At 40.4% G+C, this 22,148-nt stretch overlaps 5 protein-coding genes across 5 annotated transcripts; 1 reads left to right on the forward strand and 4 right to left on the reverse strand.

The window, feature by feature from the left end:
• Positions 1 to 225: 225 nt before the first annotated feature.
• PKNH_0819700 (conserved Plasmodium protein, unknown function) lies at positions 226 to 5,031 on the forward strand (the record flags this gene model as incomplete). The annotated part of the gene is made up of 1 exon (XM_002258802.1): positions 226 to 5,031. The coding sequence occupies one exon, from the start codon at positions 226 to 228 to the stop codon at positions 5,029 to 5,031; it is 4,806 nt and encodes a 1,601-aa protein (XP_002258838.1).
• A 483-nt stretch (positions 5,032 to 5,514) lies between these two features.
• PKNH_0819800 (conserved protein, unknown function) lies at positions 5,515 to 7,155 on the reverse strand (the record flags this gene model as incomplete). Its single annotated transcript, XM_002258803.1, has 2 exons — positions 5,515 to 5,736; positions 6,007 to 7,155. The coding sequence occupies 2 exons, from the start codon at positions 7,153 to 7,155 to the stop codon at positions 5,515 to 5,517; spliced, it is 1,371 nt and encodes a 456-aa protein (XP_002258839.1).
• Positions 7,156 to 8,963: 1,808 nt separating this feature from the next.
• PKNH_0819900 (histone H2A.Z, putative) lies at positions 8,964 to 9,918 on the reverse strand (the record flags this gene model as incomplete). Its single annotated transcript, XM_002258804.1, has 3 exons — positions 8,964 to 9,094; positions 9,282 to 9,533; positions 9,825 to 9,918. 3 exons carry the CDS (start codon positions 9,916 to 9,918, stop codon positions 8,964 to 8,966), a joined length of 477 nt encoding a protein of 158 aa, XP_002258840.1.
• A 3,261-nt stretch (positions 9,919 to 13,179) lies between these two features.
• PKNH_0820000 (ATP-dependent RNA helicase DDX6, putative) lies at positions 13,180 to 14,611 on the reverse strand (the record flags this gene model as incomplete). The annotated part of the gene is made up of 2 exons (XM_002258805.1): positions 13,180 to 14,090; positions 14,221 to 14,611. 2 exons carry the CDS (start codon positions 14,609 to 14,611, stop codon positions 13,180 to 13,182), a joined length of 1,302 nt encoding a protein of 433 aa, XP_002258841.1.
• A 4,576-nt stretch (positions 14,612 to 19,187) lies between these two features.
• PKNH_0820100 (signal peptidase complex subunit 2, putative) lies at positions 19,188 to 20,877 on the reverse strand (the record flags this gene model as incomplete). The annotated part of the gene is made up of 8 exons (XM_002258806.1): positions 19,188 to 19,284; positions 19,405 to 19,471; positions 19,611 to 19,668; positions 19,786 to 19,872; positions 20,010 to 20,071; positions 20,257 to 20,338; positions 20,565 to 20,629; positions 20,835 to 20,877. 8 exons carry the CDS (start codon positions 20,875 to 20,877, stop codon positions 19,188 to 19,190), a joined length of 561 nt encoding a protein of 186 aa, XP_002258842.1.
• Positions 20,878 to 22,148: the final 1,271 nt, after the last annotated feature.

Genomic DNA, 22,148 nt, shown 5'->3' on the forward strand with positions numbered 1-22,148 from the left:
AAAAAAAAAAAAAAAGGGAAAAGAAAATTGACAAAAAAAGGAAGAAAAAATAGAAGAAAAGAAGAAGAAGAAAAAAAAAAAAAAAAGGAAAAAGGAACATATACAATTTTACCTATACACATATTTGTGGAAGTGTTTGCAAAGGCGAACTTTTTACCGCTTTTTTTTTTTTTTTTTTTTTTTTTTAATTCTTTTTTTTCCTCATGTTGATGGTCACCGCTCAGCATGATCGACGATAACTTAACTGCAGACGAAAGCGACAACCTTTTTGATGGAGGAATAAAATTCTTCAAAAGTAACGAAACGAACTCGTTCCACAGCGTAGAACCGGTTGTTGCGAGTGATGAGGATAGGGATGAGGATGGGGATCAGGATGACGAGGATGCGGAAGAGAAGGATGATCTAGATAAATTAGGAGGGCCTTACGATGTGCAGGAAGCGGGGGAACACACCACATGCACACCCAGGGGGGAGAAATTAAAAAAGGGACACCACTCCTTTCTAACACAAACCACTGTAGATAATTCTGCGCGCAGCGACAACGAACTTAGTGAATATAAAAATATAATTCTTACGTTAAAAAAAATTAATGAGAGCGTTGACTCTGCATTTGATTGTAACATTGTCAACTTGTTTGTGGAAGAACAGGGGAAGCAAAGAATTGTGAAAAAAAAAAAAAAAAAAAAAAAGAAGGAACCGCAAAAGGAACAAAAAAAAATAGTAAAAGTAGGAACGGGAAAAAAAAAAATAACACCCCTGCGAGAACAAGTCGAAAAAAAAAAAAAAAATATATTAAATGCCCTACTACCACTTGATAGTTGCAAGATTTGTATAAAAAGGTGCAACACTAGGGCAGAACGAATCGGGCAACTGCCAGATAAATATAGATCAATTGGTGGTGTAGAGCAGTTCACCAGAGAGATCAAACTATCTAGAGCGCGTTGCGTAAGTGGACGGCGCCATCATGATTTCAACGCTAGTCTGGAAGGCGAAATATCGGAAGGAGCGGCCGAAATAAAAGAAGTGATTGAAGTTGAAGGACAAAGAACACGCAACTCGCTAAGTCGAAAGGAAGAGCAAAGCGAGACAAAGGAAGGGGCACATGACAGAGGGAACCATCTTCTAAGTGCTAGCCATTTTATCGGGAAAGCTAACAACCGAAGAGAGAGCAGTCCCTCGTGCACACAAGGCTTCAGCTCCATTACGTGCAGCATGACAAGTAACGCGGGCGGTAGTAGCACCGCACAGGGGGGCATCGAAGCGGTTGAGCAAGTGAGCCAACATGCAGGTGTAGATGATGGAGGAGAAGAAAATAGGCCCTGCAGTGAGGACACGGAAGGTCTTGCAGATATGAAGGAAGAAAATTTTGTGGGGGGAAAAAAACTGAGTGATGTCGAAGAAGGGGAATTAAACAGAACCTTCTGCGGAATTAACGACGATAGCAACCAGAATTTTAAGGGAAATGGTCATGTCGAAATGACATGCAGAAAGAACAGTGCCCCATTTTTACAGTCATCACCTTGCCACGATTTGTCGGAGAACTACTTTGCGGTATACTCAAGTAAAAAAAGCACAGAAGGATGCCACACGGGGAGGGGGAAATCAGAAAGGTTAGAAGACACCGTTAAAGATCGCGATGAAGACCACGTTGAACACAGTGAAGAAAAGATCACCCCATTTTGTGCACCTCCAAGTTGTCTAGATAAACGACTGGATGGGGGAGATTTTCCCTTTTTATGTTACTATGGATGTGGAAAGGATGCTCTTGAGCATCGTTGGAGACAGAGACAGAGAAATTGGAGTGTCCAGAACGAGAAAACTATGGAGAAGCGAATAACCATACGTGGGAGGGTGAAAAGTGTGCCAGGTGAATACACATCCAGCAGGATAATTTCCTCAGGCACACATATACCAAACATAGCAAACATGCAAAAGGAAAAAATCGTAGAAGGAATGAAACCATGTGATATGGAAGTAGAGAATCACAGTAAAAATCAATTTTACGATTGGAACAATAATAATTATCGTGATGGTTGTGTTACTAACGGGAGATTATTGCCAAAGTTTAAGTCGCTTAGTAATGACATGGAAGAGGCGCATAATGATGGAATGCATTTTATCAACGCGTCGATGCTTCAGTCGAATAGGCATAATGCCAGTAGAGCGTTACGTTCAGGTGTATACTTGTGTGAAAGTAGTGTAATGAAGGAGAAATTGTACGTGGGAAAACTTCAAGGGAGAGTTCTATCCCCCTGGGAGGATACAAGAACTGGTGGCCAGATTGCAGATGTATATGGAGACGATGGAGAAGTTTACAAAAAAGAGGGAGTAGAAAGAATTCCCTTTTTTCCACCCTCCATACGAATGTACAACCCAGATGATATGAAAAACGATCATCCTATCGTTAGTGGTGGCTATAGTCGAGTAGTCCCACCGTTTAAAGAATTAAAGGTTAACTATCGTAGTTCTCGGAATTTGTCTTGGAGAAGCGGCGGTGCCTACGGACAACAGTGTCAATTGCAGATGAATGTCGAAGAGATGGACGCCGGGGAGGAGGACCAGGGAAGCAAAGTTCGGCGCGGCTTTCACGTAGAGAAAGAAATCTTCTTCGAAGCGATAAAGAACATCATACGGATTATGAAGGAAATAAAAAAGATAAAAACGAATTTGAAAATAGAAAGGAATTACTGTCTAGTTATTCAAGACAAGAAAAAAAAAAACGAATTGAAAAAGCTTATCGAATACTTAACATATCAAAAGGAAGTGAGAAAAAAATTGAAGAAACATTATTTCGATAAGATAAACAAAGGATTGTTCACATTTCTCCTTCGAAGTAACCGTGTCAATTTTTTCTTTACAGAGGAGGAGGTAAAATTGCTTAAACGATGGAATGAAATAAAGTACACAAGGATGAGTAGTAGTTCTGGGGGAAACACAGAGGGGGAGGGGGGTAAGACCGAGGGGGGTAAGACCTCCTGCTTTGGAAGGAGTGGTAGTTACGTGAAGGGGGGGTCGCCATACAGAAGAAAAATACTCTATGAGTTGAAACATTTAAATAATGTTATTGGGCAGAAGGGAGATATCCAGCAGGAAGCCAACGGGGGAGATGAATACATGTGGGACAAGGGGAAGGATGAAACCTTGTGGACGAATTGGGGTGACTCCCAGGGAGAAGGGACCTATCCTAAGGGAAAACAAAAGATGAGAAAAAGTGCGAAGGACTTCATCCGAAGGGTTTATCTGGGGAATACCCCATCATGCCCCATTTTTTACGAATTATATTTTACACATTGCGAAAAGAGTCAGAGAGATATATTTAACATTTTTTTATGTTTGAAAAATGTAAAAAGGAAAGGCATTTCGCAGAAGTTTAAAAGGAAAATAAAGAATGGGCAAATATATTTGTCGAAGATTTACGATGGTGCAAGGATTCTGAGCCATGTGAAGTACATTTTGGTGGAGTTGTTAAGAAGAAATGTGCCCGAGATTATCTGCTTACACATTAATGATTGCTTCATCGATGCTACAATTTCTTTTTTCATTTCGTTACTTTTACTTCTTTTTAAAAATGTAAATACCATTAAGGTTATTCGGTGTCAGATATATTATTCCTACTTGAGTGTCTTTTTGTCTTATCAGAAAAGGAACAACCTCAGAAGAATGTACTTTGTGTGCAACAGTATCTTTTGGACGAGGCCTCCAGATTTTAGAAACTTCCCTAGGGAAGTGCATTCCCCTAGCCACAAGGATAACTACCTCCTCTACTTTAACACCAATTATGTGAAGAGGAGAAAGAGGAAGGGTTTGTCCAACTTGCGCATTGACAACGTAACGAGACAACAATGTGGATACGAAGATTCGACAGAAAGTAGTTTGAAAAGATTCTTCGAGGGAAGGGCTTCCCTCGCTAATGGTGCTGCTACCGGGGATTATAGAATAGTCGTGAAGAGGAAGAAAAAAGTTGCTCGTTTTGGTGTGGACGAATTTTATGACTGCTTCGTCTTGGGGAAGAAAGGAAATGTGAGGGGCGATGCAAATGTGGAGGGAGATGAGAATGTGGAGGGAGATGCAAATGTGGGAGGCGATACAAATGTGGAGGGCGATGCAAATGTGGAGGGCGATGAGAATGTGGGGGAGGAACCCAATTCGGTGGATAATAAAAGGATGATGCTAAAAACCTCAGTGAACGAATTAAACAACCCAACCAACGCATACAACATTCACAGCGGGTCAGGAAGCGACGAAAACACATCGGAAGATTCTCTAAAGGAAGAACTACACGAATGCTTGTGTACATTCCCAAGGAAGAGAATACAACAAGCAAATTTTTCCATGTTAAAAAAATTAAAATTATGTTCAAATAAATTAAATGATGATGCCCTCATGTATATATGTACACTTATAAAAAAAGATAAATTAAAAAATTTAAAAGTACTTGATTTGAGGTGGAACAATTTTACATACAGAAGTTTATTAGCCCTCTCATTGGCATTAACAAATACGACTGTGTGTGAAGGATCAGAGAAGATACAGTGGAAAAGGAGAAAATTACAGAAACTTCTACTCTCCGGAAATAACATCAAGAGCTCCCTCTACTCTTCATTTCTTTCAAGTTTCTGTACATGTAATTTTATTGTTGTCAAAAAATTGGACTTCTCCATGAACGTAATTGATAATGATTCTTTCCCAATCACATTGAAATATTTCAAGCACATTTTTAACCTACAAAAAAGGAAACAAAAAAAAAAAAAAAAAAAAAACATTGGGGATGGAGATATCTTTATAAACCTTGATCATAATAATTTAAAAAATTCTCCTTATATTAACAAATTGGAACACCTCTTGAAGAAATTTCCCTCCACGACATGTAAGTTAAATAGTGAGAACCAGACCCCTGCGAAGGAACCCAACTCAGTTGTTGAAGATTCTCCACGAGGAGTGCTTCTCAGTTTGCAATACAATAATATAAAAAGAGGTACCTGGTGCGAAGATCCCGCGTGGGGTACGTCTACGTCAAGGATTAAGTTCTGACGTAGGGAAATGGATTATCCTTCATGGATAGCTAACTCCATTTGAGGACACACATATATATATGTTTACAAATATATATAATATATATATGTATATAACCCTGTGCGCAAATATGCGTATACAGTTATGCATGCTCGCGTACTCATCAGCGGAGGAATAACCTCCATGGAGTATCAATCATACTGACGTGAAATTACTATTCCGTGGGGAGGATTTCTTACCCGCCCTTTCTTTTCTACCACCCAGTGGGGGAACGCCCCCTTCGTTTGATTGGAAGGAGTTGCATTCCTCCTATGGATACACATCAATCTGTCCACCTTCTGCCCATATATATATTTTATCTTTTTTTTTTTTTTTTTTTTTTTTTTTTTTTTTTTTGTGTATTAATTTGGCCGTATAGCTTCGGTACACGGCACTGATTTACGATTTCCCTTTCCAGTACTACGCCTCCGTTTGTCTATGCGCGCCTGTGCATGCCGCTCATCATGTATTTGTGCTGACACTCAAGTTTCCGACATGATTCATGTAGGCCAGCGAATGCTGGAACTCGTTTGTGTCCAACAGACTGTCGTAAATGTTTCTCCAGTTTTCTTTGTAGTTCTCTGGATCCTTGGCCTCTTTTTTTTTTTTTCTTTTTTTTTTCCCGCGTAGTTTTTCCCTGTGATTGCTGGGGAAGAATCTTATTTTGGGTGCACTGAGCCCGAGCTGCGAGGGGAGGGGGGGTGGACGGTGGTGATGTAAAGTGGTGATGTAAAATGGTGATGTAAAGTGGTGATGTAAAATGGTGATGTAAAGTGGTGATGTAGAGTGGTGATGTAAAATGGTGATGTAAAATGGTGATGTAAAATGGTGAAATAGGGTTATCATTACGGTGTAGAGAGACCATGTGGTGTGCACTTTCTGAAGGCCCCTAAAGGTGCTGCACTCATTTAACGAAACGGTAAACAGATCTACCGCTTCATCGATGTTACGTACCCGCTTGAAGAGCATAACATTTTGGACGTAGTTAAAATTGGGGTTGAGGCCGACCTGCAACTTGCGTTTCTTGTAATTGTCCCTTATGGCCTGCAGTGTTTTCTGCTTGTATTCGTCTTCCCGCCACTTCTGCTTAATGATCTCGGAGATCCTCTTTCGCCTCTCGAGCGTGAAAGGCTTCCTTCCACTGAGCATTTTGTCGCGAAATTCTTTTGTTTTCCATTTTTGTCTAAGTAAAATAGATTTCCTCCTTTTGGTATTCTCATCCTGATTAAATATCCTCGTTTTTTCGATAATGCTTTTTCGATAATTTTCGTCTGTCCATTTTAATTTAATTTTGTATGATAATAATTGTTTCGTTTTTTCGGAATGCTTAAATTGATTTTTGCATCTCAATAATTTTTTTCGTTCTTCTTCATCTCTCCATCTGAGTTTGGCTAGCTCAGATAGCTTTTTACGAACTTCTTCATTTTGGACTTTTTTTCTTTTCCTCTTTTGTTGTAGCTGCGCCAGGGGAAAGGAGACTGGCTCTTCTTCCTCCTGTTTCAGCGCTTCTGTCACACCGTTCGCACAGTTGTCATTGTTTGCATCCTTCGTGGTGGGAGCATCCCCTTGGGAAGACTTTAAGGGGGTTTCTACATCCTCCCTTTCTTCGTACTTCACTATTCGGGTTTCTCCCCTTCGGTTCAGCGGTTCATCCCCTTGTGGATTCACTGGTGATGTTTTACCCTCCGCGTTTGGTCCATACTCCATCACACCATCGTTGGGCTCGTTCAGCTTCTTCTTCCCTGTTAGGCTAACATCTTCGTTGATGCCCCCCCCAGCGGCGACATCACCCTTCTGTGTGTGGAGTGGGGAGTACTTCCCTCTCTCTGCACCGGAGTAGTACTCCTCTATATATTTCTTCTGTGCACCATGTGGCGTCGTGTAATTTGGCACAGTAACAATGCAGTCCTTCTTGTTGGCGTTCCTTATGCGAAATACTTTTCTGCTGGGACTGAAGACTCCGTCAAAATGAGTGGGTAGGAAAAATGGGTTAGTGGCCTGCCTTCGGGGGCTAACTCCATGTACATAGTTAAACGGGAAAATATAAAGCGTCAGGGCGTAACATAAACAGGCGAAGATGCTTGCGCTCGACCGATAGAACATATTAGCGCTATGCTGTTGTTGGCTCGTTGCTCTTCTTCCCTCTTTACCACCATGTCGTTCATTAGATGGCACTTAGTTCGCGGTTAAGTAGCGGTTTGCGGGTTATTAAGCGGTTGTAAATGCGAAATCAATACCTCCAATGGAGCAACTGACATTTCCTCGCTTTCCCAATGTTACTTCCCTTTTATGTTACGTTACCCAGTTTATCATCACAGTGGAGTGGGTTGTTTTTCTTCCATTTTTTTGAGCCCCCCCCCTGGTGTGATAAGCAGAAATGATGAATACTATTTTAATGGATATTGGCTGAAAGGACTTGCAGCTGTGCATAGGTATCCTCATATACAGCCATGTATACTCATATGAATAAACGCGTTCGTTATTATTAATGCGGACGCAGGTTCATTCGCCTCAAAATCGACGACATCTGTGCGCATGCCGAACGTGAAGAAAGGCGCGACACAGTTTTGCTCTTCCACCAACAGTACTTATAAAAAGTTAAAAAAAAAAAAAAAAAAAATATCTTTATATAGAAAGGGGAATTTCTGTATTCGCTTACTTTTTTTCCCTTCTTAAGAACAAAAATTAACGTCATCCAAAATTGCTATAAAAAAAAAAATTACGTTCTCTATTTCAACACTTCCTCTGAATGTTGTAGGGGGACCCCTTCGTCGACTCGAAATATGTAACGGTAGACCAGGTTACACGGGATGTTAAATACTCATTACATAATGTGGATACGACACAAGTTTTCAAATGATCCGCTGTTTTGCAGTACTGGGAAGGATTCAGGTTTTCTGCGATGATAGTTATACGTGCTTGGTCCTGATAACTAAGCTTGTGCCTACTCTCGTAGAATCACAGTACTGCTATGTGAACAATGCTAACAGTGCGAACGACGCGCACCCTCCGTATAATGCAGATCCCGCGTGAGCAAATCAAACCAACTCTGTAACCTGTTTAACAAATTAAACCCGTTTAATCGCTTTACTTTCTTAGCACGTTCGGGGCACCCCCCTTTTGAACCACCCAATTTTGTGTTGAAAAAAAGGAAAGTCTCACATGTCGAGGGAGTAAAGTCCGTATATAGACGTACTCATGTACCCCTCGGACAAGGAAAAAATATGACTTTGCTTATTCATCTCAAAAAATGAGAGAAAATAAAAAAAAAATAAAAAATAAAAAAAAAAAAGTGTAAACCCGTTCCAATGCGGTCCTTTTCACAACGGGTGTAATTGTTTGACCAAAAGGAAAAAAAAAAAAAAAAAATTTTTTTTGTGATGATTTAGGTCGTACAGTATAATGCAAATGACGTTATCTTTGACAATTAGGTGGTGCTTATAGGGATGGGAATATGAGTTATATATGCGTGGGTCGAGGGCGAGACCATGTTTCGTAAGTTCACTCAAGTATAGGTCAAGGCATGGGACCACGCGTGCACACGCGAAGGTCTATACACTGTTCGTCTGCAAAGCGCAACTGAACGAAGTGCCACGCCCGTGTTTCTCAAGCGTAACATTAAAAAAGGTGTCAATGCAAGGTAACACTGGACAGAAATTAAAAAACGAAAAATATTTAGACTTGCGCATGAACCAATGTGTAGCTTGCTGCCTCATTGTATAAATGGAGATGTCGGCACGTTTCCTCTTGTAAAAATGAGTCCACGCGTGTATTGGCATATGCACACAAGCATAGGTAGGTACATACACACAAATACACACGAGTATGCGAGTGCGTAAAAAGACGGGGAGTTGGTCTAATATCATGGCTGCAAGAACAGTTCGCCACACAAGTGATTACATTTTTCACCTCTAGTTTTTCTTTGGTTTCTTAGCCTGGGTGGGTGGCACTGGTACTTTGTTCATCAAGGCCTTGTGAATGTGTGGAATGACACCACCTCCAGCAATAGTTGCCTTTATAAGTGTATCCAACTCTTCGTCACCTGTGGGGAGGAAGTGGGGGAGGGATATTAAACTAGTGTTGACGCTTTCAACTATGCATTGATGAGCATATGATCACGCGAGCGAAGTGGTAAAAGTACGTAGTGAGAGCAAAAATAAGTTGGCTACACACAACTTGGCTAGTCGCAATATGCACATTAACATGGGAAAAAAAAAAAAAAAAATTACCTCGAATGGCTAGCTGCAAATGTCTGGGCGTAATTCTCTTCACTTTCAAATCCTTGGTTGCATTTCCTGCTAATTCTAAAACTTCGGCAGTGAGGTATTCCAAAATTGCCGCTGCGTAAACAGCTGCAGTTGATCCAACTCTTCCGTCGGAAGAAATTCTCGTTTTTAGCATCCTGTGGACTCTTCCTACTGGGAATTGTAAACCTGCTCGCGATGCTCGGGACAGTGGTGCCTTCTTGGTTTTACCAGAACCTGTGATGAGGGGAGACGCGAGGTGGCGTGTGTAATGGGTAGACGCAAAGCACAACATGCGATGTGGACGCATGCAGAGGTGACAGGATGGGGGGCGCGGCACATAATTCCTCCCGCTTCACATGCGCAGGGTGCGTTAAAAATGTTGCATATTCGATTGTGCAAAAAAAAAAAAATTGGGTAATCCGTATAAAAGTAACGTAAGCAGCGTGAATGATTGTAAATGGAAATTTTGGTGCGCCAAAAGGCATACAGTGAGCGGGCTGCCTTCAGTGCTAACTCGTTACTAACCTGTTTTTCCCTTTCCTCCTTTTCCAAGACCAAGGACTTTACCTCCCACCTTTCCTCCAACTTTGCCACCAATCACTTTTCCTGGAACTTCCATATTGATAAAAGTGGATAAAAAGTGTAATTTACGTTACGAGCGGGGATGATAATTGTCGATAAACAAATTTGTTCGCGTGTGAATTTCCTTAAATTCGTGAGTTGGTGAATTGCCAGGAAAAGTTACAATATCAGTTACGTAGTTAATATAATTGTATAAAATTATGCTTTCTTTATCTTTGCGAATTGCAGTAAAAAAAAAAAAAAATGTTCGCGATTTGCAAAAATTTGGGGCAAAACGAAAACGAACAAATGAACGAAACGAAATAACGAAATAAAATTAAATCGGCCCAATTCGCTAATTGTGCTATTGCCCTATTGGTGAATTTCTGGCAAGCATTTTTTCTTTCCGCATTTTGAACAAAGGCAGAGTGGAACAACGCATGGTGAAATGGTAAAAAAAAAAAAAAAAAAAAAAAAAAAAAAATTGCCCCGCCAGCAACGTTTTTACGTGAATCAGCATTTGCCCATTTTGCGTGCATGGTGTTATTTATTTATATACATAGAAGTATGCGTAATTTGCCAAGGGGAAAATAATATATACTACTCCATTTACCACCCGATATGAAAAAAATCAACGCAATGTACTCCCCTTTAACTCAAAACATGTTCATGATTTTTCTCAAAATAGGCAACAGAAAAAAAATGCGTGTGAGCAAAGCAGAAACGTGTACCGAGCGTGCCCATTTGCCGAGAAAAAGTGAAAAAAAAAAGGTTTAAGACATTTTTTTTGTTTCACCCTGTACGCGCATATACACTTTTAAAATTTAGTGAAGCGTGGTACGCGGGATGTACTCGTGGGTACGTTAAGGTTTTCACTATGGGCCATAATGATACCCTAGGGGACTGGATTTACTCCGTATCGTCGCACTTATGACGCATAAACTCCAGAGGAAGGAAAACAGCCCCACCTGGCATATCGATCACATACGTTTTGGTTAAAATAGGCAATATAAACTTTTCCGCCTTGTTCATTTTTTTTTTTTTTTTTTCCCAATTGACTGGAGCATAAAGCGAAGTAACACATATGCACACAATCCATAGTATGTGCGTCCAGTTGGTTTATTCTTTTTTACAGTGTGCCAATGTAAAAAAATGCTTTTGAATGGGATATAAAAAATTTGGACTTTGTGTTTTTTCACCCCTACTCGGAGGTTTTGACTTCCCTCCTGTGCGTTTCCCCCTCTTACAACAAAGTGAAAGAAATTTGCATACAGCGCCGCATTGTATATGCACATTCGGCGATTTGTTCAAATAGCAGGCTTTTAGAGAAGTGTTCATCTTGTTCTTTACATTTAATTGTCGAACATATGGGGAAAAAGAAAGGAAAAACCATGACAGTGATGATGTCACCCGCTTGAAAAGGATAATATTCATAGGAACACTTCTCGTGAAATGTACCTTTTCTCTGTTCTGATGTGGAGCAGTAATGTAAATTTACGTCCTTTTTTTTTTTTTTTTTTTTTTTTTTCTTTGTAATCCATTATGTGTGTATACAGACGTATCACTTCTTACACGATGCTGTTCGAATGGACATGCCCTTTTATTCTTCCAAAAGGGCGTTTTAAAAATGTTTCTGTGCAGTCGTAATAATATGTAGTGGGCTATGCTTTGTTATTCTCCGGCTGGTGAAGAGGGGTTAAAATGTCAAAAGGGGGAAGGTGCCTATAATGCTCGCATAATAACAATCATAATAATAATAGAAATAATAATACGTTTGATGCTGCAGCTGTGGAAAAAAGCACCCATGGAAATGATAGACACCCCTCCCTTAGCGCAAGCGTCTTCGTCATGTACAAAAGCAGGTAAAAGAAAGGAAGCACAGCATTCCTCCACACTAGTGCGTGTGTTTTCCATTTTGCTTATGCCATGGGGATGGCGCAAAAGAAGGGTGGGCCAAAGTAAACTCAGCTGAAAGCTAATTTGACCAGTCAAACGTATGCGCCATAATATACTCAGGTGCAGTGAAGCATATTTTTATTCGCGTTCCAGTTATCTCTGTACTGATTTTTAGTAAATAGGTAGCCCCAAAAAAAAATCCGCATAAAAACAGATACTTCACTGTAACTCTCCATCCATTGAGGTGTTAAAAAAAAAGAGAAGAATAATCGAATATACATGCATGGATGCCTGAATGTTCAGGCGAAAAAGGGAAAAAAAAAAAAAAAAAAAGTATTGGATAAATTTTACCTGAACGGTACATGTAAAAGATGTGCAGGAGTAGCATTTTTTTGGACATGTACAAACACATGGGGGGAATTATCACCTTTCATCAGTATTGTAAACATGTAGACGCCTTTGTACATGATGTGTGGAGCTCGAGGCAGGCGTGTTTTTACACTTTAGCGTTGCAAGTACGACCCTCATAATGTTTAGGAAAATGAGGTGGTACACACGTATATGGGGCCCGCGTTATATAGGGGAAAACGAGTGCTCTGTGATGGGTCCTTAAACTCCAGTTGCGATTCTCATTTGCTTCTACGCTCTCTCTTGATCACCCGCGCAGAGTTTCACGTGTGCATAATTCCTAATTGATCAATTATTTTTATTTTCTCGTGTTTAATTTGGTGTAATTATAAAAAAAACGTTTTAACAAAAAAAAAAAAAAAAAAAAAAAAAGAAGAAAAAAAAAAAATGTACAAATGTGAATATATATGTGGGCATACATATATATATATATATATAATCTGTTGTGCATTTTTTCATTAAGTTTTAATTAATTTGTACTCCAATGTAGACGTCAATGGAATTTAAAAAAAAATAATATGGGAAGAATGGAACAGCTGATGGAACATGCGTGTGCTTGATGGGAGGTTCGTTATATCAGATACGTGGTAGATGAGCTGGAGGTCTTCGAGACGCAGAAGAGGAGAGACTTAAGCAAATGCACGAACAGGCTTGGTATACATTTACAGGCACGTGTGCATACATAGGCACATATATATACATATACATGTATGCATATATAAGACTCTGTGGAAATATGTGTACGAATAAAGGGCGCACGCGGCGCACCTGTGCATGGTGTGCACACCAAATGCAAGGAAAATTTACATGGCAATTGCATACCAAGTGAATACTGCAAGGATATTGTATACACTTCGTATGCACATCGGTTGGTGCAAACATACATACGTGAGGTTGAAGGTGTGCGTGAGGGGAGGGGATAAAACCTGATTCGCGCGTGTTTGCAGATTGCACATTGCAGTTTGCCCTTTAGCGCCTTCCACCTCCCGTCGCACGAAACGACCGTGGGTACTAATTAGGTGTAGAGGGAGGGGTCGATTTCGTTCGGAATTGGCTGAATCTCGGTACCGAGCTCCAACTCAATTTTGTACAAATTGAAACGGTCCTCATAGGTAATCAAGTTAATTGCTAACCCCAGGTGACCATATCTCCCAGATCGACCAATTCTATGAAGGTACGTTTCTGAATTCTTGGGAAAATCAAAATTTATAACAACATTAACAGACTGTATATCTATACCCCTTGTAAATAAATCGGAAGAAACTAAGCACCTACAAGCTCCATTGCGAAAGTCATGAAATACTCGGTTTCGATGAGTTTGTGACATTCTTGCATGTATGTAGAAAGAGCTGTAACCTAATTCTGTGATTTTCTTGGCTAGTAACTCTACTCTAGTTATGCTGTTGCAGAAAATAATGGCTTGATTTATTTGCAGCTTTGCAAAAAGCGTATTCAAACAATGTACCTTTTGTCTTTCCTTTACAAAGGCATAGTACTGGGTAATTCCTTTCAAAGTTAGCTCATCCATAAGGTTTATTTCGTGAGCATCTGAGAGGTAGATCTGTCTAAACTCCTTTACCGTGACAGGGAAGGTAGCCGAGTACATTAATATTTGTTTCTCTTTGGGCAAAAATTTCATTAATTCTTCAACGATCGGCTGGAACTCTGGAGATAATAATTTATCTGCTTCATCCATAACCATTATGTGACACCCCGATAGGTTCGCTACATCTTTGTTTGCCAGGTCGAGTATTCTACCTGGAGTTCCACATAGGATGTGCACGACATTGTACAGTCGCATGATGTCTTCTCGGAGCGACGTTCCTCCTGTGGTGACCATGCACTGAATCTTCATGTGCTTCCCTAGCTCCTTGATCATGGCTGAGGTCTGCAGGGCGAGTTCTCGCGTCGGCACCAGGATGAGTCCTGAAGAGGGGAGGTGTAAAATGAGTCGACATTTTAAAGGTAATTTGGTTGTGACAATGCGAAGGGCACTATACAGTCCCTGCGACTATACGCTTTTCTCAACGGAAGGATAATCAGTCCACAAACCTACCTTGGATGAAATTCTTATGTGTGTTGCACTTCTCCAGGAGAGGAATTGCAAAGGCCGCCGTCTTCCCTGTGCCATTTTTGGCCCGCGCCAGAATATTCTTGCCGGCAAGTGCCACGGGGATGCTTTCCTCTTGAATAGGGGACGGCTTCTCATAGCCCTTCTCAAATATGCCCATAAGAAGCTCCCTTTTTAAAAAGTAATCTTCGAATTCATTGCCCTTGGTTTTAGTAACATCTTCGGTTCTATATCGGTGGTCTTTTAGTGGTTCCAGAATTCTCTTCTTCCAGTTTTCGTCAAAAGGAGCATTTGTATTGTCGTCTATTTTGTTTAAATTATTTTCATTTGAATTATTCAAAACGTTTGGAGTGGCGCAGTTGGGTCTATAGCTCATTTTGATGCTCTGTGGGGTGGCAGTGTATTGGCGGTTCAGCGGCCGCACAGCCGAGTGATTTGTCGAGTTGTCTTGCAATTTGTTCCTGGGGGGTGATCGCTCCGTACGCTCTTGCGAGAGAGCCCAGTTGCACTCACTGTAGATACTCAAATGGATTAATATAACGGACGTGGGGATGCAATTTAAGTATGCCGAGATAAGAAAGCTAGGTACTTATGTGCTTTCTTTTATTTTCTAGGCCAACTTGGCATGAAACAAAACGAACAAGGGTAAGCGATGTTGCGCGCAGGCGAGCAATGGCAATGAAGATGACGCAACAGGGAGATGCGGTTGCTCGACTGGGGGGGGCGAAGGTAAGATTAAAAAAAAAAAAAAAAGGAAAAAGAAAAAAAAGGGGAACACGCCCAAAAAAATAAAGCAGAAAATGCGAAGGGATAAAACACGGCAAAGAAGAAATACCCAGGCGGCAAAACCACGCAGCGGCACAAAACAGGAAAAATGTATTTACAGTTTGAGTAAACTAAACACACATATAAAGCCCAAACCGGAAAATTTTACTGCATAATAAGAACGTACATAATGAATAAGGAGGGAGGGGGGGGAAAAAAAAAGGTGAAAATGGGGAAGCTTAAAGATACAAAAAAAAAAAAAAAAAAAAAAAAAGCGAAATGTAAAAGTGAAGGGGGGAAATGAAAGCGCAAAAAAAAAAAAAAAAAAAAAAAAAAAAAAAAAAACAGTGAATTGACGTAACGGTGAAGTGATGTAACGATGAAAGGGCGAAGTGACGAAATGGAATGTAGTATTTAGGAGATATCATACGATGCGATAAGGTATAGTAGGGTAAAATTTGCTTATGTGTATAGCCGCTTATGGTCTGGTAAAGGATAAAAGTTTTCCCAAATCTTCATTTTTTTTTTTTTTTCCCTTTAAATGACTCTGTTGGTATTATTCAAATAAGAAAGAATAGAAAACGAAATGATCTTTGAACCTATGGGATAAAAAAAAAAAAAAAAAAAAGAAGAAAGAAATCAAATATATAAAATGAAACAATATAAGGGCTTTGAGGTTAAAGGAAACGGAAAAAAAAAAAAAAAGAAAAATGTACAAAGTAGCTTGCGCTACATGGACATGTAGATATGACCGAGCATGGTACGCACCGCATGGATGTGCATACATATGCGCATGTATTTACGTATACATATATATGTACGTATGTGTAACTTTCCGTCTGTGCCTTTTTGCAATTTACGCTTGTACGTACACATGCAGACCTACGAGTGTACATACATGGGACGCATTTAGGCTGCGCAAAAAAAAAAAAAAAAAGAAAAAAAAACAAGTACAACGGAAGCCATAAACTGGTGCAATGCACAAAAACATAGATATGGAAGATGGAGTCATATGAGAGTTACATGTTTCAGTTACACGTACACTCGGAGGAACATCTTCTTTATAGGGGCAACCAGATCGATGTGATCCGAGTGATAAAAAGGGTATGAAGCAAAAGAGGTTTATCAATGTACTGCGCATGCGTGTGTACTGTATGGAATGGTTTCTATACAGGTACAGTTATGGATGCGTCAGAAAAATGGGAAAATAGATAATCGCCCACCATGGGCTAAATGCTGGTGCTCATAACAGGATAATATCTCTAGCCACATGGCTGGAATGGTCGAAGCGTATATTTGCACAATAGTGAGGTGTTCACGCTAAATAGAATATCTGAGTAAATGTTTACAACAGGTGTGATGATGAATGGACATGTCATGTATGTGGACACACTGTTCGACTCTCGGGGGGGGAGAGGCAACGCTAACGGATACACAGATAGGAAGGCATATGTTCAAGTGCTTCTGTATACGAATGGGTGTATTTTTTTAAGAGCAGGGTTGTATATTGTACGGGTTGAATAAAAAAAAAAAAAAGAATGAGAAAAAAAGAAAAAGATGGGGAGGATGGATGTCTACTTTCTTTTGCATGTGCAGGGTTACAAAGAAATGGACAAGAGAGCCGTGGTAAATAATATAAAAAGTGCGACAGCACGAAGTACACGGCGATCTGGAGCAGTTGATCTATTGCACTAAGTAGTTCAATACTGTACTTAAAATAAAGAACGAAGCAGAGGATGGCCGTGCAAGTTAGGGAGCCACGCATGGGTGAACTGTCAGTCTATCCCCGCATGTGCTAGAACACACCGTTGTAAATATGAATAGGTAGAATAGGACGGGACACATATATGTGTGTAGAGACGCGCATTACATAGGATGAAAGGTACTTGTACGTGCGCATAGGCGAGACAATGTACAAGGGGGGAGTGCGGTTCTCTCTCTGCGTCCGAAAAAGGAGCAGATAAAAAGGCATTTGTGGACAAGCGGGGTACATAAGGAGGGAGAACTTACATTATAGGAAGGGAGCGAAAGTGTCGGAAAAACAAAACATAACTGGCGATGGGCAGTGCACAGGGGTGGGATGTGGTCCACAGGGATGAAGTGGAAAAGGGCTTACCTTCAGATACGTTCAGTCGGCCTATTACACAGGTAAAATGCTTTTACAAAAAATTACTTATTTATAATTATCAGGTGGAGAAAAAAAAAAAAAAAAAAATCAATGTGTAGCAAAGCGAAGTGAAGCAAAAAGTTGTTACATAATAATACGCGCTAACAATTCTTAAAAACTTTTAATTTATGCATAAGTATAACATAACGCAGGAAAAAAAAAAAAAAAAAAAAAAAAAAAAAAAAAAAAAAACAATAACTTCCTTGGCATGTGTTATATGACCTGGACCCCCCCAAAAAAAAAAAAAAAAAAAAAAAAAAAAAAAAAAAAAGTGTTGGGGATAAGTAGTACACATATATATATTTATAGGTGGGCACTACATGACATATGAAAAGCCACCCCCCACTCATCTAATATGATGGCACATGTCAGAGCATAAGAGGATAATTCACGCTACTTTGGATATAACGTAATGAAAAAAAAAAAAAAAAAAAATTAAACATGAGCGGCTTCTTTGAACCTCTGCGACCCTTTAAAAATATTTCCGAATGATGTATGCCCGCGAATACAGGTGTAACGTTATAGGGATGTAGGTTCGCTGGAAAAAAAACTGAAGTGGGGAGGTGTATACGTACGTGTATATAGGTACGTTATATACACGGACAGATATATATGTACATACATCCCAGCTCATGTACATACAAATGTGCCCCCCTGATGGTATGTTAAACTTGCCACGTCGAGGGGGGGGTTCATGAAAGGAGGATCACGTCATTACGCCACTCCACGGGGAGGCTCCCACAAAGTGGTGTATTATACAGGCATATATTTTTGATCACTCCTTATGCGAGTATCATGTGTATTTATGTATGTACATTCGGCGAGGGCGCACCATCTGCGGTAAGATTTTCAGCTTAGTTGGTCTTTCCGTTTGGACAATCGTCCAAAGGGGGAAGGCATCTGTCAATATTGGATAGGTCCCCACATACATACAGATAAACATAAACATACATATATGAAATCATTATTAATAGAATAACAGAGTTGCGCCAATGCGGAGGGCGCAGTTTGGCCAATGTAATGAGGTCAAAACATGTTGGCCCTGTCTGGAGGGTTAAAGCATATAAGTCGATGACGCTCATAGGGTTCTCAAAAAGGAAGTTCACCCAAATGGATGGAACGTGGGATGCGAAATAACTGGACATTTGTTAAAACAATTCTCACAAAGCCTACGTTCGTCTTATTAGCCAATTAGCCAATCTGTTGTCTTTTTTTTTTTTTTTTTTTTTTTTTTTTTTCCTTCATCCTAAATGGTACTTTAAAAGAGAGAGACAAACACAATTTACTAATAAGTGTATTCATTATTCAGTATGTGGAACTTGATACTCTGAAAGGAAAAATCACCTCTTGTAAACTACGAACGAGCTGGAAAGCAAAAACAAAATTCTAAATGGTAATAACTCGGTAGGATGTTATCATCGTTGTGTGAACCCTCCCCTCCGTTGCATAAGTGTACCACCGGTTTATCATAATTAAAATGCCTCACACAGCAGCCGCTGATTGTGCGACGTTTGGAGGAACTCGCTTTCGCATGTGGGTATACTTCTTTGAGCATCCTCCCGAGGTATGCTCGTAAGAGGGATAATGAAGAATTCGATTTAAAAAAAAAAAAAAAAAAAAAAAAAAATGTATATTTTGACAAACAGCATAAATAAGTACGCGGTAAGTGTTGTGGTGAGTTCGCAACAGTTGCCACCGACGCATGGTGTACCAATAAAGAAATCGTTGGATTAACCCCCGTTTGGGGGCCACGGACTCCGCACTTCCCATCTGGGTTGGGATGCAAAAAAGGAAAAAAGAAAATAATAATAGTAACCGTATTAGCAATATCAATAGAAGTTATATCTTCCCCACTACTCCTCTGTTCAAGAGGTTGGTGAGTTCCTACGGTGGCACCCGCACATGCGTCTCGTTGGTGTCACTCTTCCGTGGGGGTGGAAGGATAAGCAGGCCCGCATTGGAATCTGTTCCCTTTGGACAACTAATTCATGAGCTGCACTGTCCCATCAGTTGGTACACGTCAGGCCTTTTTCTTATTATCACAGAGTTTGAAAATCTTCCCGTGATTTGAAATGAACTGCTTCAACATGGCGTCTGCGTAATTCTGGACGAGGAATCTGCAGGGAATATAGAAACAGTTACAAAGGTCGGGTGTGTACGTTTGGGGAATGACGAATAGGTGCACACTTGCATGTTTTCCATGGTGTGGCATTTGAGGGGGATGTAAAAGAAATTACCCATCTTCGTTGAACAGCTTGCGAAGCTCAAACGATGTGCTATGCTTTTGTTTATTCATCTTGTAGGCTGAGGGGTGGGGAGAAGACAAGAAATATATATATATATATATTTTTCTTTTTTCTGTAAATAATTTCATGTGCCATTTGTACGTGAACAGTTCAGACGTTATTTGAACTTTTGCTTGTTCCACTTTTTCATGGCTGACTTAATACGAGGGCGCTCTTCTGGATGTCCAGCTCGAAGAACAGCTTCACAACTCCGCCCTGGGTGGAAATAAAAAAAAAGGGAAAAAAAGAAATTGCTTTTTTGGAACATGCGAAACAACACGAATGTTCATTTTGCGTTTTTCTTTTTTCTTTTTTTAAGGTAATTTTGCCCACATTGTTGGTCCTCAAAATCATGAAGATGTCTTCGAAAAAGACAATCTCCCAAAAGAAGAGAATTGTCGAGACGATGAAGAAGGCGATCTGTAAATTGAACAAAGGAGGGGAGGTGGGGAAAGGAATGTGTACATGTTTCTACGTCAATATGTATGATTATATGGAAGACAGAACGCACAGATGGGAGATCCTTGTGATGTTGTTCCATTGTGAGTGTTACTTACGAGCAATTTTATCATAAGCAACGGTTCCTTTTTGTACTGCACGAAGATGGTGCAGTAGGATCCTGTGGAGAGAAATTATGATGAGGAATGTTAAGCAAAAAAACCAGTTTTGATTGGTGTAAAAATAAACATAGAATAACCAGCCCATGTATGATGAGAAGGGCTAGGAGAAATAATGCAAAGACATGTGCAGATGAACATTGTGAAGAAAACGCAGTTGGAATAAAGTGATTGACTGTTCCATTACCAATCGATATGAGAAGCAAACTTAGAAAAATTCGAATGTTAGAGTACTGGATATTCTCTGAAAAATTTTGGTCCCTTATTTTCTTGAAGGAGAAAAAGAACAGGTGGCGAGGTGAATATAAATGAGTATTGATTAACGTGGGGTATGCAAATGCACGTGTCGATATGTGGAGGGGGGCGCCAAAGGGATGATTTCCTCCATCTCCTTTACTACAAAGACATTTTTTCTATGCACATATTAATGAGGCACTCAGTTGATGGTCATATATTTTTGCACTTTTTTTGGGGGGAATAACTTTTCGCTCATACTTCGCTTATGTAGTCCTGCGCAACTTTTTTCAGCTCTTGTTCGCTGTACAGGTTGGTGACGAGGTCTGTAGGAGGGACGAGGGGAAGCATGTGTGGTGGATAATGCCAAGACGGGGGAAGTTTGCGCGATATTCTGTCCTAGCGTAAATGTTAGATTGTCACGCGGATTGGATAAGCTGCTTCGTTAACTTTATTGTTTTGCTTTGTTTTTTCCTTGAAGGAGCGCGCCCGATGGTAAGCAATGCCCATCACTACAATATAGGTACTTACATGTGCTACCCCTATTATCATCGTCCACTTGGGCTTTCGGCATTTTTTCCCTGTTTATAAAGAACGCTTCACTTGTGTTAGGGCAATCCAAAGTTGAGGGGCAGGCGAGAAGTAGCTAAGAGGTTCGCGTAACGTCAGGAAGGTGTAGTGATGGTTCTCAGAAAGGCAAAAAAAAAAAAAAAAAAAAAAAAAAAAAAAATGGACACTTTCTTCCCTCGTAATGACACGAAAAATGGGACGATCATGCTTAACAAGTCCAAGTTGTGGTGGGACCTGATCAAAAAAGTATGTATGCCATACAGGTAGAATTGTAAAAATGCGTTTATGAAGAATTATATCAATGTGAAATTCGCCCCATTTATTTTTCCGCAGTGAGTGGAAAGGTACGCATATCACGTTTGGAGCGTCATGCGTAGGCTGGAGTATCTTTAAGTACTCCTTTGGCAGTAGCACGGCGAGGAAAAAAAAAAAAAATTAAAAATAGATAACCATGCATGCATATATAAAGTACATACAAAGCGGCACGACGAATGATTAAGTACAAGTCACCGATGGACCAATGTACATTTACCGTGGTATGGTATACTCTGTCGATGCGCTACATAGAAGTTTAGGCTTGTACAGTAGATATATGCCAAAGGAGTGAATTTCACGTGGGACCAGTTCGAATGTGCAAAAGAGGGGTAATCGCAGTACCCAAACACTACGGGAAGTGAAGTCACGTGGCTGCTAGAGAGGCATGGCCACAGAATACACAGAGTGGAATCGCGAAGCAGGGTCAAGCGAGGGTAGAAGGTGGTAGGAGTGATAGGACGTGAAAGGAATATATTAGGGTGTGCACGGATTTGCCAACCCGCTGACCAATCAGCGAACCTGCTGACCAATCTTTCATCCGTCGGGATAGAAAGGTGCGCGCAGAGGGGCAAAGCACTAGCAAAAAGGGGGGTAAAATACAAGCAACAACAAGTGCGCGCAACGTATAAAGGCGCGTTTAGTGGCGCTAAGGAGCAGAAGCGAGTGCAATCGATGCGAGCCAGCGCAACTTTTGCAGTGGCACAAGCGCTAGAGCAACTGCGGGAAAATGTTCGCCGGGAAACTGTACTCTTTGACCACCTTGTGTGTAAAGAAGATGTACCAGAAGAGTGTGCACGCCTTTCTGCACTTGTATTATTTTTTTTATATCGTTGAACAGCGAATACGGAAAAAAAATAGGAGGAACAGAAAAAAAAAAAAGGAGAGAAATGTCTTGACGTTTGGGAAGAAGGATCGAAACGGCGCGCCCAAGGTGGAGTGAAGGGAGTGAAAAGGAGGGCA

This window comes from Plasmodium knowlesi (genome assembly GCF_000006355.2).
Source record: "Plasmodium knowlesi strain H genome assembly, chromosome: 8".
NCBI lineage: Eukaryota > Apicomplexa > Aconoidasida > Haemosporida > Plasmodiidae > Plasmodium > Plasmodium knowlesi.